The 18,570-nt window shown below is 37.0% G+C and overlaps 1 protein-coding gene across 1 annotated transcript in view; it reads right to left on the bottom strand.

The window, feature by feature from the left end:
• Positions 1–18,570, bottom strand: part of CFAP54 (cilia and flagella associated protein 54) — a 282,672-nt gene that overhangs the window by 241,435 nt on the left and 22,667 nt on the right. The window contains exons 6-15 of the mRNA XM_069491252.1: positions 16,856–16,999; positions 13,305–13,412; positions 13,080–13,181; positions 10,472–10,670; positions 8,097–8,278; positions 7,851–8,016; positions 6,813–6,898; positions 4,748–4,882; positions 3,529–3,679; positions 1,917–1,993 (exon numbers count right to left, since the gene is read on the bottom strand). Of these exons, the coding sequence (XP_069347353.1) occupies positions 1,917–1,993; positions 3,529–3,679; positions 4,748–4,882; positions 6,813–6,898; positions 7,851–8,016; positions 8,097–8,278; positions 10,472–10,670; positions 13,080–13,181; positions 13,305–13,412; positions 16,856–16,999 (1,350 nt within the window). The remainder of the gene's footprint in view (positions 1–1,916; positions 1,994–3,528; positions 3,680–4,747; positions 4,883–6,812; positions 6,899–7,850; positions 8,017–8,096; positions 8,279–10,471; positions 10,671–13,079; positions 13,182–13,304; positions 13,413–16,855; positions 17,000–18,570) is intronic.

The raw sequence follows: 18,570 nt of genomic DNA, 5'->3' as shown, positions 1-18,570 counted from the left end.
TATAAGGTAGATACATATTAGTTATCATAATTTTATAATCTATTTGTTGAAGAAATAAATGCTATGTAATCAGTAAAACTTTAAAATAACTTTTCTTTCATGTAATCACAATAGCACCTCATATTTTTTTAATAGTAGCATGTATACATGCAAGATATATAATTTATCCTACCTATAGACTCTGCTAGGTGAACAAATGAATTTTGGACTCTCCTTAAAATAATCTCTTATTCTTTTTCCCCACTTCACTCCCCTCCAAGGCAATCTGAAAACCTTAAGTTAAGATTTAGCACGCTAAGGCCGGGTGTGGTGGCTCATGGCTGTAATCCTAGCACTCTGGGAGGCTGAGGCGGGAGGATTGTTTGAGCTTGGAAGTTCGAGACCAGCCTGAGCAAGAGCGAGACCCCATCTCTACCTAAAAATAGAAAGAAATTATATGGACAGCTAAAATATATATAGAAAAATTAGCCAGGCATGGTGGCGCATGCCTGTAGTCCCAGCTACTCGGGAGGCTGAGGCAGGAGGATTGCCTGAGCCCAGGAGTTTGAGGTTGCTGTGAGCTAGGCTGATGCCATGGCATTCTAGCCCGGGCAACAGAGTGACACTCTGTCTCCAAAAAAAAAAAAAGATTTAGTACTCTATATGAAACATAAGAGAAAAACTGAGTGGTTACCATGTGCCAGGTACTGGTTTCCACAACATTACAAGTACTTCATTAAACTGTATAGTAAGCCAGTGGAATAGGTACTATTATAATTTTACAGATAATGACACTTAAACAGATCAAATAATTCATTCAAAGTCACACAGTCAACATCAGAGGCAGGCCTCAATTCCAGCCAGATCTTCCCATACCAAATGCTGTGGTCTTCAACTACACCAGTGAATCACCTCCACTACATCTACCAAATGTCCCAGTACAGCTGAGCAGATTATGTACTACACAACTTTAGGGGGTAACATTCACACTGTTGTCATCACATACTTGTATATTTATTTTGACAATTTCCCAGCAGATGGTAGTAAATCAGCTTGAGGAGACACTACCTTTTTCTAATTTAATAATAATAGCAATAGTTCATAAATTATCTCTAGCTTCTTTGTTGTAGGAAAATTGCCACCTTCTAAGAAACTCACTTCATTTAGTGGCTGTAATTGCCAGAAAATTTCCATCTTAAGCCAAAATTAGCACTCTGTGACTTCCACTAGTATTTCTATACCTGCCCTATGATACCTCAGAGAATAAGTGTAAGCCCACTAAACCAGTGGTTCTCAAACTCTAGTGTCCTTAAGAATCTACCTGAAGACCTTTTAAGAACCCCACACCTGAAATTATGATTGAATATGTCTGGAGTGAGAAATAGGAAGCTGCATAGTTAGCAGGCACTATAAGTGTTCCCTGGAAAAAACACTGGCAGACAATTATTATGTCTCCTCAACCTCTTAATTAATACTTGTTCTTATATTTCAAAAGGCTCCCAAAATAAAGGTGAGGGGTGGGTGGGATATTACTACAAGCCAATTAGTCATTTATATCTATGCATTAGAAAAACATCTTTTATGTAAATATCTTAAAGACACCATTATTTAGAACAGCAGTTACTCCTAGGTGGAGGGAAAGGCAATGTGAGCAAGAGAGGTTAGTGGAGGAGGTAAGTTTCATCTGCTTGTAATATTTTGTTTCTTAAGCTAGCAGGAAAGAAAATGGTAAATTATTATGGGTCTTTATTATAATATTCTTTATAAAAGGTAGAAAATGTCCCTATAGTTTTCAATGTATGCAGAAGCCATAAATGCTCAAATTTTAAATATTCAAAATTATTTCTACAATTAACTATTATACATTTACAAATTTGATGTTATTTGAAAACAAAAATTCAAGTTTTAAGTGCATTTTTGAAAACATGTTGTAATACCTTTAATATCAGAAGAATTTCCGGGATCCCTTTTGAGGTCTGAAGTAATTCCTCAGTCCCTTTTCTTAAAGCTGTGTCTGAAAAAGAAAGAATTGAAAGGAGGGAGAAAGGGAAGAAGGAGAAGGAAGAGGAGGAAGAGAAAAAAAGGAAAAGAAGGAAGAGGAAGAGAAGAAAGCAAGAAAGAGGAAGAAATCAAGGGAAAGAAGGAAGGACCATGGTAAAATGACATGATGTCTGCTTAAAAACACTCCGGGGCAGGGGTGAGGGAAATGGTGCCGGGAGAGATGAAACAGGATTAGCAAGACGTTGATAATTATTGGTGCTGGATGATGCATACATGGTGACTTATTTCATCTCTCTATATTTGAAATTCTGCCTAATAAAATTTTTAAAAGGAAAAAAAGCATTTTAAGACAGGACATTTTTAAAATATGACTTCAGGCCACTAGATATGTTAGATGGCCAGAGACCTCTAACCTATGGTTCTCAAACTTTGATGTATCAAATTCACTGGGGAAGCTAATAAAGACTAAAAAGGTCCAGGCTAGCTAAAGTAGGACAGAGGCTGGGCCTTGTTTTTTTTTTTTTTTACAAGTTCCCCAGGTGATGCTAATACCAACCAAAGTTTCAGAACCATGGCTCTAAAACTCTATATGCAAAGTCACACTCAACAACCAAGGACAGTTAGAGCCAGATTAGAGAATCTCTGGGAAAACAATCACTTTATTACAAAGCCCTCACTTTTCAGATATACTCTATATGGGGGGGTGAAACAACCAAGTAAACATCCACCATGGACACCCCCAGATTATTCTCTACATATGGGTTACCCAGTGAAACAGATAGGTCAGGCCTTCAACCACAGGAAGAACAAGAAACAAGGAGGTCAGAGCATAAGGCCTTTGAGAGAAGACATCTTCTGGAATGAGAGGAGGAAGATGGAGACTAGAAGGGGGTCGGGACAAAAGAGAGAGGAACGTGTGGGGAAAGAGGACAGGAATAGCAAGAGGATAAGAAGAAAGGGAAAAGGTGAAACAGAACAAATAAACAAAGATGAATTTTCAGAGGAGGGTATTAGAAGAGAGAAGAGAACGAAAAACGAGATAGAAGGTAGAAGGATGTTGATCCATTCAACAAATATTTATTGGAGCTGCTACTCTGTGTTGGGCAATAAGACGGGTGCCAAGGATAGAAGGGTGACTATGTACGCTCTCTTCCTTCAAGCGTTCACTCTTGTGGGAAATGGGAGAGGAGGAAAAACAAAGGAAGATAAAAGAGAGAAAAGAAAGGAAATAAGGAGAAATGAGAGAGGGGAGAAAGGGAGTCATAGGTGATAATTAGGAATGAAGATGGGGAACATACGAGTGAGGAGAAGGCAAAAGGAGTCTTGTCTGCCGCTGAGCCACAAAGTGTATAACCTTCTTTTCTTAACATCCACTTGATTAAACCTATATTATCGACCTCTGATTATAAATCATCAATGAAGCATAATCCTGAAATGCCCCATTTCCATTAACAAAGTTATCCTGTATTCTAAATTATACTTATATATTTATATTGCATATTATATATGTATATTAATAATCTCATAAATTTTCATCCAACATTTTACCTGTAGATTTTTTAAATTTTCTTCCTGAGCTTCCCAAACACTCCAGTATTTCACTTAATCGTAATGTGACCTCTGCCACTACCATAATGTCAATGTCTTCCATTTTACAGCAGTGAATTACTTCACTTATCTGCCACAGAAGATAAACCCACTAAAAAGAGAAAATATACAACAAAATCAATTAAAAGCATATTACATTGTAGAAAGAGTCACATTTTTCAAAACTTAGTACTTCCTTGAAATCACCATCTTCTAATCATATGGAAATGTTATACAGGTACCTGCTCTTTATTAATGCCTTAATTGCAAGTAATATAAAACTCAGTGGTCCCTAAAAAATGATATAAATAATCTGTTTATATAAATTCATAAAGTAAATTCACTTAAGTTTACAGTCTGCATATTCATAGCCATAATGGCAAATTTATCACGTTACTTTTATACGTCAGTAAATATTATCTGTATCCTCAAAGTTCTCACTCTCTCTTCAAAGCAGCTTTTATTATCACTATCAACATCCTCCAAATTAGGGAGGGGAAAGCAGATGTTTCAGACTCCACACTAGGTACTTTAGAAATTATCTTTTATGCTTATATCCCCAAAGCTTAGAACATAAAGCCAACCATCACACTTTGAGACTTAAGATGATAAAACAATATTTATACACTCACATTATTGCTTAAGCAAGTACATGATAAAAATCACACCTATGCATCCCAGTGTAGCTAATCTTAGGAGGCTTCGGAATCACCAGAGATAAAATATTTGTTTTTACTAAAATATTTTCTCCTAAGTTTCCAGGTCATAACATTCAAATGCTCAACTTTCTCCCTCTCATGAAATAGCTCTTTTAAATAGTTTAAATATATGATTGCAGGGGGGAAAAATGGAACTACTTACTTATTTGTATTCTCTATTATTATTCCTCTTATTGTATTTATCCAAGCTCATGTGATTTTACACTTACTATATTTATTCCTCCCTTAAAAGCCTGAAACACCTCGCCACTCCCCAAAGCAAAATTAGGACAGGGATACAGGGAACACACATTAAAAGAAAGGCTCATTTGACTACAAAAAGTATCTTCTTAACACATACGTAAACAAATGATGGTCGTTATGTAGGTGAATAAACCAGGAAAATTTGGATTTGAAATGTTTAGAGCAACTTGAATTAGCAATAACAAAAAAACATGTGAAAGGAAACAAAAAAGGAATACTTTGTTAGTCCTGATTTTCTGGGTGAATTTTGCATAGTCATTTCTGGACATATTGATCCGCTGAATTCCTGACTTGCACTTCTGCCATAGAAACATAATTATGTCCACGACAATTTCTTTGTCTGGCTGGACATCCTGAAAATAAGAGTGATAAAGTAAATGAGTAAGAATAATCAGATATGTGTATATAACATTTACTGTATGCCGGTGACACTCTAAGAACTGTAAATATAATAACTCATTTAATCCTTATACTGACCCTAAGAGATGAGTACTACTACAATCATCCCCATTTTACAGGTGAGCAAACTGAAGAACAAGTGATTTTTCCCAAGATGAAATGACTAGAAAGTAGCAGTTCAGAGGGATTCAAACCCAAGTAGTCTAGCTCCAGAGTCTTCAACTCTCGGGAATGTTCTATGCTCTTCAGCCCCTCTAAAAATAGAAGTCCCAAGCATTTTTTAGGCAAATGTATAAAACAATTACTTCCACTCAACTTTGAAATTTATATATACTTTTCTCTTTCTAAAATTCTTGCATCAAAAGAATAAAGAATTAGGTCAGGAAGGAGATTGACTAGTAACTAGAGAGGGAATAGGGAGCTGAGAAAGGGTAGAGACAAGGAGAGGAGAAACTGAACAGAACTTCACATTGGGTATCAACAGATGATCCAAAATCAGTATGTGTTCTCTCACATCAAAGCTACTTGGCTCTTTTCAAAAGAAAATTAAAGTTACTCATTATATCTGAACTAGAAATATATTAAGTTTATGATTAAAATATACCAAACTTTGAGCTCTTTTGTGGCAGCTCTATGACTTAATTTGCACATATAACACCTTAGGACAATATTTGGGAACATAATAGAGGTCAATACTTGATTGAATTGAACTAAGACATATATGACTTTAAAAAAAAAAACAGATAAATAAATGAAAGTTCCTTATCCTTTTAAGCCTTGATTATTATTTTTTGGTTTAACTCTCCCACTAGAATAATTTCACTTGCTGCTAATCACTTTTCTCTTAAAAATTAAATACCTGTCACAGTTTATAACATATTCCAATAAACCCAGAAGAAATGAAAAATGTTAGAACAGTGCAACCTCTCAAGTCTCTTATTGTGTTTCACTTACCTGAGCAAAAGCTAATATCACGCTCTATAATTGTCGTTCGCAAACTTTCTTTGTAACAATAAAACCAAATTCTCAGATGAAATTCCATCAGAATCCCAATACCATATACAAAACTAATAAAAACAGGTTAGGATGCTACTACAGAAAGTTGGGCTTCTGAAGAACCTCAGAGAAGCCCTGGGAATCCCTGAGAATTCTGTTTAATAACTATTGCTGTACTAGTTTTCCCTAAACATTCATACCCAGACTTAGGCCATTTCTCAATACTGGCCATTATGTGTAAAGTGACTTCCAATAATAACCAGGCTTTGTTCTCATGGACTGAACAGCAGTATTTTTTTTTTTTTTTTTTCAGACAGGTCTCACTCTGTCACCCAAGCTGGCATGCAGTGGTACAGTTATAGCTCACCAAATCCTCAAATGCCTAGGCTCGAGTGATCCTCCTGCCTCAGCCCCCAGAGTATCTAGGACTACAGGCACCTGCCACCATGCCCGGCTAATTTTTTACTTTTTGTAGAGACAGGGTCTTGCTATATTGCCCAGGCTGATCTCAAACTCCTGGCCTCAAGTGATCCTCTTCCCTCAGCCTTCCAAAGTGCTAAGATTATAGGCATGAGCTACTGCACCTAGCCGAAAAGCAGTATCTCATTAAATATATTAACTCTTCAATTAAACCACTGCCTCATTTTTTTCATTATTAGAAATATAGCTAGCCTGGGAATTTCTCAAAAATGAACAGACACCCAAAATAACCATAATAAAAAGAAACTTTAAATTGTAATCAGAATCTAACTCAATTCTATATTCTAATGATTAAACAATATAGAATTTTAGCAAGGTGCAATTCCTGTTATATTTTAAATCTGGCCTTAAATTAGGCATAATAACCTCCTTCCACACTGTTAAAAATTATTCAGAATAGCATCTCACCCGAGAAGAGGTGCAGACACAGAAATGCAAGGTTGCTGCCAAATGGAAAATATCATCTGCATATCCAAAAGTCTTCAAACAAGTATCTAAATTCATAAAGTGGAGGAAAATGAAACAAAAAAGTCAATTACAAAATTTCAAATAGAAAAACCACAGAAACAGATAAACTCTACAAAAATAACACAAATGATATGTGGGCAAATATCATGTCAATAAGAGAAATTAAATGCTTCTATATGGAAAATTAATGTAAGTGGCCTTAATCCAACTAAAATAGACTATTATTGTCATTAATCCACAATAGGATGCCAACTATGTCCAAAAAGACATTGAAGAGGCTTGTAATATTAAAATACACATAAAATATGGTGGTTGAAAGAAAAATAAAATATCTATTCAGAAATCACTAGAAGAATAAATGTTATATCATTACTTGGTGCAAATTATTTACTGCAACTGAGAGGCCATGCAATGTCTTAAAAACATCGCAAAACATAAAAAGCGTGGAATTAAATAGTTCTCAATGGTCTAAGTTGTAGAGGCTGCAGATTTTCAATTACATACACAGTAACTTTTAAGACCTGAAAAGTCCTGGAATGGAAAATACTGCATACTGGAAAGACAGAAAAGACTACCAACTCTTCCCTTCCTAAAGTGACCTGGTAACTGTGCCCTTTGATTCACTGCCCTGCCAGCCTCTCATTCATACCAATAAGCTAGTAGCTAAATGAAGCCTCATTCCCTACTCAAAACTGTCCCCCAGAATAAAATCCAGCACGCTTACAAAGCCTAGTAACCACATTATCTAGGGCCCAACTATTTCTTGACCTTGTCACCTACCACACTCCCAAACTTCCTCACTATCACCAGTGTATTCCAGCCCGTGTCATTCTTTCAACAACCAAACACACTCTTGCATCAGGGCTTTGGCACCTCCTGTTCCCTCAGACCCGAATGTTCTTCTCACCTCACCTATAAAGAGCATGCTTTATCAGATAATACTATCTTAATTTTTCTAAAAAGCAAATAAATACTCACCAGGAAAAACAATTTTTTTTAAATAAATTTCAGCTGACTGTCCTTCTTTATAATTTTCCAAAGGCAAGATCGAGCCTTTGTTTTGCTTTACATTCATTAGTGGTTCGATCGCTAACAGAAGAGTTAAATCCTTCTCTGCTTTCTTTGACTCGGGATCATCCTGCCCCTTAGAGAAGTATATCGCACAAGTTAATTAAACATCATTTCAACAAAACAGAAACAAATTAATGGTTTTGCATATATTACCTTGAGAAAATAAATAAGACGCCCTGCTGAAGATTCAAATAAACTCCATTCCTCATAAGTAAAAGCTAATTTTATAAATTTCACAGCAGCATCCATAGTAATAACATTTTTCCTTTCTATCATAAGTTCCAGAAGAGATGTTTTTGAAAAAGCAACTATTCCATCTGTACCAGTACTGGAACCTAGAAAAAGAAAGAGAGAGTGTGAATGTCATTCATGCAAAGAAATATTTATTTACTAAATATTAGCTATTAGACACTGCCAAGAAATAGGGGAAAATGGAAAAGAAACAGGCACAATCCTTGCCTTCATAGAGTTTACACTAGTGGGGGAAAGAAGAAATCTGAGTCGGCAAATACAGGGTGCTATGGGGAGAAACAGGCACACAGGTATGGGGCAGGAGGACAGTCAGGGAAGGCTACCCAGAGGAGTAGCAGGAAATCTCAAACATAGAGAATTAGTGAGAGTTCAGCCAAATAGGCAGCTGGGTATAGATTGGAAACTCAGGAAAGCAATCTAAAACAGGGCTATAGCTTTTAGAGTCATCATTATGTATCCATAGTAAATAATAGGTTCAGCCATGGGCAAGGTATAGCTGCCTAGAACAGGATAATAAGGAACACCAACATTTAAGAGAAGGGCAGAGAGACAAGACTGGAAAGGAGAGTGTTTAGAGAGAAAGGACTAGTCAACAATAACAAATACTACAGAAGTAAAGGAAGAAAAGGACTAGCTGGGCACGGTGCTATGTGCCTGTAGTCCCAGCTGCTTGGGAGGCTGAGGCAGGAGGATCACTTGAGCCCAGGAGTTCGAGTCCCACCTAGGCAACATAGCAAGACCTCATCTCTAAAAGAAAAAAGAAGGAAGAAAAGGACTGAAAAAAGTGATCCTTGGTTTAAGCAATAAGGTTGTCCATGACAGTCTCAGTAGCGTGCTCAGGACAGAAGACTGCCTGCTGTATAAGTAGGAAGAATTGGGAATAGTGAAAATAGGCAATTCCTTCAACAAATCTGTCTATACCAAGAAGAAGACATAGGATAAAGGGACTACTTGGAGCAATTAGTCTTAATGACATAAAGAGGAGGAGGAGGAATAACCCATTTTAATGAGAGACAGTAGAAAAGGATGGATGCAGATAAGGCTAAGTTTTGGGGTTTGGGTGAAGGAAGTCAAGGAAATTCTCATCTGAGAACTTGTTATTTTTCTTGTGAAGAGATGAGCCCAAACTGTGGCTCCACAGGTTCCCTGCCTTCCGATGGGCACACGTGCATACACACACACACACACACACACACACTCACTAAACTCACCTAGAGAGAGGTATACAAGCTAAGGTCTAGGCTTTCATCCCTTCTCCCAGGTAGACATTATAGCCAACTCAGGTGTTCCAAGGCAACAAAAGGAAAACTCATGAGGAAAGAATATCAAAAGCTCAAACACCTTCAAAGAAAAACCACAAATGAAGCACCCTTTACCACAGGAAGTGGGAAAATGGGACAGAGTGAACAAGAACTGAAGCACAAGCGTTCTCTCAGAGAAGTAAGAGTGGATGTTAGAAACATGAAGCAGGAACAAGTGCTGTGGAAAAGAACCAAGTGGACACAAATTATAAAGTATATCATTGGGCTAGGCATCGTGATGCACCCCTGTAATCCCAGCACTTTGGGAGATCAAGGCAGGAGGATCACTTGAGGCCAGGAGTTCAAGACCACCCTAGGCAACATAACAAGACCCTGTCTCTACAAAAAATTTTTAAATTAACCAGGTGTGGTGGTGCGCACACCTGTAGTGCCAGTTACTTGGGAGGCTGAGGCAGGAGGATTATTTGATCAACTCAATAATTCTCAATAAATCCACAAAAAGGTTTTGATAAAACTCAACAGTTATTCAGGATTAAGAACAAACAGACAAACAAAAAACTCTTAGCAATCCAAGAATAAAGGAAACTTCCTTAATCTGAAAAAGGGTATCCATAAAGATCCTTTCGTAAATATCTAAGGTAAATGACAAAATGTTGAAAGCTTTCCACTGGAGATCAAAAACGAGACAAGGATGTCTGCTATCATCACCAATTATTTCCATGTGTTATTAGAGATCCTAGCCAGTGCAATAAGTCAAGAAATGCAAGAAAAAAAGAAATTAAAAGATTAAGAATTGAAAATAAAATAAAATTGTCATTATTCACAAATGATTGTATGCACAAGAAAATCCCCAAAAGATCTACTAATAATTATTTGAAATCTCAATTAACTTTAGCAAGGTTGCTGAATTCAAGATCACTACAAATTGTATCAGTTTCTTACATATGGACTGTCGTCCTAAAATTTTTTGTTATTTATGTCTACCATAAAATATTACCTTAACATCTTACTTACTTATTAAAAGTTCTTTTCCTGCCATAAACAGTTCTGAGACAACATCGCGAATCTCCACTTCATCTGTAACAATAGGCCCGGTTTGCAGTACTCGCCTATTTGAATCAGAAAGAGCTTCCAAGACAGCCAGAAACCGGGATGCAGTGCTATCAAACATCTCATCCAACAGCCGTTCTGTGACAGTCCGTGGCCATGACAACTGGAATAAAAAGAAAATTCAGTCCATTTTTTAAAGATATTAATCATTATAAGACAAAGAAAAATAAGGCATTCTTAATGCAATTAATAAAACAAAGTGTTTGGTCTAATAATGAGATAGTTTTCATTTTTTGAGATGTCACTCCAGACTCCACTAAAGTTCATGTCATGCTACCATTGCATCGAAGACTTTGCTGTTTCTTTATATGTTTGTGTTTCCAAGGTGGCATAAAAAGACTGTTTGTTATGGTCTTTTTATTAAGCCAGCATCAATTTCCATATGCTTTATAGTACCTAATTACAGCCTTAAGGAACTGGTACTCAAACTTTGGTTGCCTAAGAATCACTCAGGGCTGCTTTTTCGATTCAAGACCAAATCTCCAGAGATTCCATGTGTCTGGGTGAGACATTTTTAATCAGCATTGCAGGAAATTCTAATCCTTGAAGGTTTTCAAACTCAAATTTGAAACAATATTTCATAGTATAAATAATTAGGCTTGTGATTGTGAATTCTAAGGAAGAGTTGATCAGCTGTATACTAATAAGCTAGTGATGGTTAGAATCAATCACTCTGCTTCGTCCTGGCCCGGAGTGACTGCACCTCCTGCAGATGGCTTGCCTCCTCCACAGTTGATTCTAACTGGAGTAAGATGGCATCTTATTGTGGTTTTAATTTGCATTTCTCTGATGATTAGTGATGTTGAGCATTTTTTTCATATGTATCTTGGCCATTTGTATGTCTTCTTTTGAAAAATGTCTGTTCATGTCCTTTACCCATGATGGGGTTATTTGGTTTTTTCACATTCAGTTGTTTGAGTTCCTTGTAGAGTCTGGATATTAGTCCTTTGTTGAATGCATAGTTTGCAAATACTTTCTTCCATTCTGTAGTTTGTCCATTTACTCTGCTGATTATTTCTTTTGCTGTGCAGAAACTTTTTAGTTTAATTAAGTCCATTTGTCGATTTTTGTTTTTATTGCATTTGTTTTTGGGATCTTAGTCATAAATTCTTTGCTGAAGTCAATGTCCAACAGAGTTTTTCCCAGATTTTCTTCTAGAATTTTTATATTTTCAGGTCTGTAAGGGATCTGATTTAAAAGGGATATATAAAATATACTTCTAGGCTCAGCAGTCGGTATTGTCACACTGGCAATAGTAAGGTACCATGTATAAATAATATTTATATTTAAATATCACAATTTATTTAAAAGGGAAGAAAAAGAATTATTCCTAAATGTTTTAAGAAGAAATGAGGGCAAAGAGCAGCAGTCATTGGAGTAGTGAGAAAGCAGTGCACTTAGAGATATAGGTTCCACCAGCAGCTGCCTTTGTGACTCCAAGCTGTCATTTAAATACTCTGAGCTTTATTTTCCCCATCTGTAATAGAAAAGGGCTGAACCAGATGGTTTCCAAAACCACTTCCAGGTTCTGAGATTCTACAACTCTTCTACAGAAGCTGCTCATCCTCTTCCCCTTCACTTTCATTTTTAGTCCCTACATAGAAGCTCACAGAGAGTGTATGGCCATCTATTAATAGAACAGTTGGGGAAAACTTCAAGGATATAAAACTGGGCCTTGAGGGATATTCAGAATGAGAAACACAGAGGGGAAGACTGTGGAAGAAAGAAAAAAGGCAAGAGGGAGAAAGTGGGCAGAGGACCCCACAGGCAGAACTTTGTCCCACTTCCTTCGCTGGGATGGTCCTTAGTGCTGTTTGCCAAATATGCTTGTGGTTAGAAGGGGCTGTGTGACTAGTTATGACATGTGAGAAGAGGCTCATGTCACTTCCATACTGAGTATCATTGCCTGTGCAAGATCCTTATCCCCCGTGGCAGAACAACCAGCAATTTTCAAAATGAGGGCTGCTCCTCAGCCTGGCCCTGAGTGGCTTTCATAAAAGCAGAGCCTCTGATAACTATAGTAACATATGACTCCAGTGGGAAATAAATTGTTGTTTTAACCCACCTGAGGTATGGGGGTTGTTTGTTGCTATAGGAAAATCTAGTTCCTGAACACTCCCAAAGGTGAAGAAGCCTAAGGCTGATGATAAAATGTGCTTCCACCTTCTGTGCAACCTCCGAGCCTGCTAAGCTAACACAAATTGGTCAAGGACAAAGACGTGTGCAGAACTACTCAGAGGCCTGTTCAATCAAACCTTTTACAGGCTCCTTTTCAGCCGCTTGTCCTTTAAAGTTGCAAAACTGGGATTGTTCTAAGGCACAAAAGCTTTAAGGAAGAGATGAAGTGAAGCCATGTCCAAATCGGGAGATCATTCTTCTCCCTATTTGCCCGTTGGTGCAGAGAATCAGGGGCAAGATTTAATAATGAGTGGCTGGGTTTAAAAGACACCGAGTTATAACACAAATATACTGCGAAAAGAGTCTTAAATTGAGAAAATGCTTTTAGACTTACAGTTTGTGCTTCCCTTAGGTTAATTCTTATCTTTGGTCTAAAGTAAGCTTTGTTTTTTCTTCTAGACTCAAAGACTCCTCTTTTGAAGATCATCACTGCCATCTGTCTCAAAAAGAAGAATTACATATGAAGTAACAATGGGATGCATTTCTCAACTACTAATATTAAGTACTTAATCAGCTATAGAGTGCAGTAAATTTCTTTTATTTCATGAAAGTTTTATACCTTTAGTGTGGCCTCTCTGTACGATCTTATGGATTCTTCCTGTGAGGAACTCATTAATTCCAGTTGCCTTAACTCATCAATTTTAGCTAAAGCACGACGAGCAAATGCCTATATGCAATTAAAATAAATTTAATTAATAATGAGTTAGAATATAGTAATTAAAAATGTATAAAGACAATGTGTTTTGTTCTCCTAGACATTGTTCTCCTAGACATGATTTAATCTGTGAATTAAGCTCAGGCTGATGCTGACTTCTTATAACATGGTAGCTATTAATAAATATCTATCCAGTCTATCATTTGCTACAAAAGCATCACTAAAATCTATAGATCTAAAGTTAATAAACTGTCAGATATGCTAATTTTATGAATTATGAAATTCAAAAAAAGTAAGGAAAGCCAAATATGGGTTAAACAGTAGCTCCATACAGATTATTACTTCTCTGGGACGTGTGTGCATGTGTGCGTGAGCACACACACACACACACACACACACAACCATCCTTAGATGTGCTTCTCAAATCTAACCTTCCTACCATAATATGCCGTATTTTCTATTTAGCTGTTCATGTCATCCGCTAAATTTTGAGTTCCTTAAAGGGTCTTACTCATTTTTGTATCCCTGATACCCAGCATACAGAAAGTATTTAACAAATAAATATTTGAGAAAAGGAAAGAAGGAAAAAGCCAGGCTTACTTATTTAATAATATCATCATTATTAAAATTCTCTAGAAGTAACAAAGGAGTTCAAGAGGGTTATTAAGAGTTCAATAACAAGAGTTCATGTCATTTGTTTGAAATATTTCATTCATAATGTATAGTTTTTGTTTGTTTTGTTTTTTGGGGTTTTTTTGTTTTTGTTTTTTTTTTTTTTTGAGACAGAGTCTCACTCTGTTCCCCGGTCTAGAGTGCCGTGGCGTCAGCCTAGCTCACAGCAACCTCAAACTCCTGGGCTCAAGCAATCCTATTGCCTCAGCCTCCCGAGTAGCTGGGACTACAGGCATGAGCCACCATGCCTGGCTTATATTTTGTATATATTTTAGTTGTTTGGCTAATTTCTTTCTACTTTTAGTAGAGATGGGGTCTCGCTCTTGCTCAGGCTGGTCTCGAACTCCTAAGCTCAAATGATCCACCCACCTCGGCCTAGAGTGCTAGGATTACAGGCGTGAGCCACCGCGCCCAGCCTGTAACGTATAATTTTTAATGAAGATGCTTCTAGACCAATCACAATATTAACATATATGAAGGGTTAAAATTTCCAGTAAGGGGGCAGGGCACAGTGGCTCATGCCTGTAATCCCAGCACTGTGGGAGGCCAAGGTGAGAGGATTGCTTGAGGCCAGGAGTTCAAGACCAGCTTGGTCAACATAGCTAGACCCTGTCTCTACAAAAAATAAAAAAATAAAAAATAAAATAAAATTTCCAATAAGGCAGAATCCCAACAGTAATCAAATGGTCAAAACTACAAACATGGGCAAAAGACCTGAACAGAAGATTTTCAAGAGAAGATAGAAAAATGGCCAATAAACATATGAAAAAATGCTCAATGTCACTAAGCATCAGAGAAATGCAAATTAAAACCACAATGAGATATCACCTTACCCCAGTTAGAATGACTTTTATTAAAAAATCCAAAAACCTGGTATGGATGCTGAGAGAAAGAAGCACTTATACACTGTTGTTGGGACTGCACATTAGTATAACTTCTATGAAAAACAGTACAGAGATTCCTCAATGAACTAAAAGTAGACCTATCATTCAATCCAGCAATCCCACTACTAGGTATCTACCAAAAGGAAAAGAAGTCTTTTATCAAAAAGACACCAGCACTCGAATGTTTATTGCAGCACAATTCACAATTGCAAAGATGTAGAATCAACCCAAGTGCCCATCAATTCATGAGTAGATTGATAAAGTATAGTATATGTATACCATGGAGTACTACTCAGCCATAAAAAAGGATGAGTTAATGCCTTTTGCAACAATTTGAATGGAACTGGAGACCATTCTCCTAACTGAAATATCCAAAACATGGAAAAACAAACACCACATGTACTCTCTAAGAAATTGGAACTAACCAAGGGACACACATGTACACAGAAGGAAGCAAAAGTCATTGGAAATCAAGCAGGGGGGAGAGGGGAGGACAAGAGGGGTAAAAACCTACCTAACAGGTACAATGAACACTGTTCAGGTGTTGGGCACACTTACATCCCTGACTCCAAGCTTTACAAAAGCTACACATGTAACAAAAACATTTGTACCCCTTTAATATTTTGAAATTAAAAAAACTACACAAATGTTCCACTCCCTGATAATTTTAATAGCTATAGGACAAAATATGCCACCACTAGTACTCTGAAGTTAACTATTCATATGTGATGAGGAGCTTCTACTAGTTTCATACATATATGATGTATTCTGGGCTACAAAAATATCTTACGATGGTTGAATTAGACTATTTCTCTGCCTATGGGCCACTACCATCCAACTCTTCAGAATTAGTTTAGGCAGGAAAAACTAAGCATAAAGGAACCATTAACTGAACAGATGATTTATTTACAGTTGTGAACAGGATATGAACAGGTATTCGCACAGCTATGAAGGCTGTCCTACACAAGCCTTCCAGCCAACTGTGTTGAGTGAAAGCTGAAATCTAGCCTGGACTCCACTTACCAACACATGCACCCTGGTGCAGGGCTGTGTTGGCCTAAAGGAAGGGTGTCTAATTCTAATTCTCACCAAGGCCCCACCCACTGACCAAGCCAGGTACCATATACTATAGAGAGGGCGCCCTTTTTAATGTACACAGAGGTCCTGTACAGACCAATAGAAGCCCTGACCAGTTAAGTTATATTTCAAGTATGCAATCTAAAAGGTACACAGGACAAGAAGGAAGAAAAGAAACAGAGTGTATTAAATGGTGGTTATAAAGTGTATTAAATGGTGGTTAGCAGAGAAAAGCAAGACAACAATATAGTAAGTGACAAGGAATACAAAACTAAACAGGGAAGGAAGGTGGCTTGTATACAAGAGCAAAATGAGGATGGAAAGACAGGAGGTAGAAGTTTCCACAAGGTGACCATGATTAATAATAAAGTATTATATATTTCAAAATTGCTAAAGAATAGATTTAATGTGTTCTCACTACAAAAAAGTGATAAATATGTGAGGTGATAGATACGTTAATTAGCTTGATATAATCATTCCACAATGTATACATTTATCAAAATATCGCATTGTACCCCATAAGTATATATATTTGCCAATTCAAAATAAAAATTTTAATTAAAAAATACCATAAATCTTATTCAGAAATGGAGCAAAGAAGGTGGAAGTTAATAGAGAACAAAATAGAGAGCAAAACAGAGAGCAAGAGATCAACAGAGTGGAAAAACCAAGCAAATTTCTGCAAATATACCCTTGAACTTTTGCCTTTGCTTCATTTCAGTTCTTTGGGGGTTTTTTGTTCTTAAGGGAATCTAAAGTAGAAAATGCTGGATAAGCTGTATTTTTAAATATTGGAATGCTCTGAATTAAAAAGTAGCATACCTCTCCATGAACACTGGCTTGGCAGTCATAGTAGCACTGGCAGACAGCTGCGTAGAGGGTAGCTCTCCATGTCAGGTACCTGAGCGCCAGGAGCGGGACCGAAGATTCCATACATACGCTGGCCCACAGGAGATATTCTAAGGCCTGCAAAACAAAGGGTACAATTGGATTTATTTTCATTTTAAGCTAATCATGATAGCTTTATTTAATGTAATCAAATTATAAGTTGTAAGCACAAGTTTCTGACTACTTAAAACAAAAATACCATGAACAATGAGTCAAGAAAAAAACAAGCATCTAAAAAGCAAAAGAATAATTTAGGGAACTCAAAATCTCAAATTAGCCATTTTACAATGTCTTCCTTCTTAGCCCCTTAAACTTCTCAGCTCATTTTTATAAATATTTATCGAATGTCAGTGGTAATCTAGGCGCTAACTCCAACAATACAATTGTTATTAGTTGGCCTGGAACCAGTGTATTATTCTGAAAAATAGCTGGTATAGGAGGTAGGGAAAATGAAAAAGCTCAGACCCTGGGGCCAGTGATGCTTCATAGAAACAGTTCAAGATCAGAATCACACAAACCTGGGTTTCAGTCCCAATTTTACCACCTAGTGGATGTATTACCTTACCTCTTCAGATCTCGATTTCCTCATCTGTAAAATGGGTATTTTATCACAAAACAGCAATGCTTTGTGGAGAAAGAGACAATGTACATATTACGTGCTAGGATGGTATTTGACACATTATAAGCATTTCATAAATGGTGCCCATTAACAGTATAATTATTCCCAAGGTACAATTTGAAACAAAATAGCAGGAAAGGATCACCATTGTTACTGGCCTGCCTATAGGAACATGTGTAACAACATCTTGTGCCATTCTAGCGGAATGCCTTTTCCATACAAATCCATTGATAATTCTTTTTTGGCATATTTTTCCCACAAACACTATACTGGGAAACATTATTTAACTATATGTACTCTGAAGTTAACTTTTTCGATCTTTGGTCTTTCTTCAAAAATATTCTAAAAGCTCACAGTGTAATTGGATTATATTGCCTTTTGCTTGATTTAATATAAGAAAGAGAAAATGTGGTCTATACACCACATATTAATGTAAGAAATATTACCGGGGTGAAAATAAGAATCTGTGAGCAAAATATCTCAGAATCTCAAATTCTAAATTCTATCCATGGGAATAGCAGCCTTAACCAAATAGGTCTCCACATGTCTCCCTGGACCATTAGGATACTTCCTCACTTGTTTCACTGTCTTTGGTCTCACCACCTCCCTTCTTCTTACACATCCTCCCCCCCTCCACCAGAGTTCTCTCCTAAAATGTAAACTGGGTGGTGTCACTTTTGTCCTTAAAACATTTCCATGGCTTCCTACTGCCTGTATGACAAAGTACAAGTTCTTTATTTAGTAGGGCATGCAGAGGCCCTTCATGACCTAGTCCCTACCTTTCCTTGCCCATTACTCCTGACCTTATACCATATACTTAAAGATGTTCCAAGATGCTTTCTATTCCACACATCTCACTAGTCCAAATATGTGTATCTTTGCTCACTCTGCTGTCTCTACTCTGAATGTTTTCTCTATCTGCGCCACAAGACTATGCTGAAATACTACTTCCACTACCGGCAGTGTTACCTTGGACAATTTACTTAAACTTCGTGTGCCTCAGGTTCTTCATTTGCAAAATAGAGGTAAC

Source organism: Eulemur rufifrons, chromosome 16, assembly GCF_041146395.1.
Source record: "Eulemur rufifrons isolate Redbay chromosome 16, OSU_ERuf_1, whole genome shotgun sequence".
NCBI lineage: Eukaryota > Metazoa > Chordata > Mammalia > Primates > Lemuridae > Eulemur > Eulemur rufifrons.
Note: the sequence above shows the minus strand (reverse complement) of the source record. Positions and strands in the feature narration are given on the sequence as shown.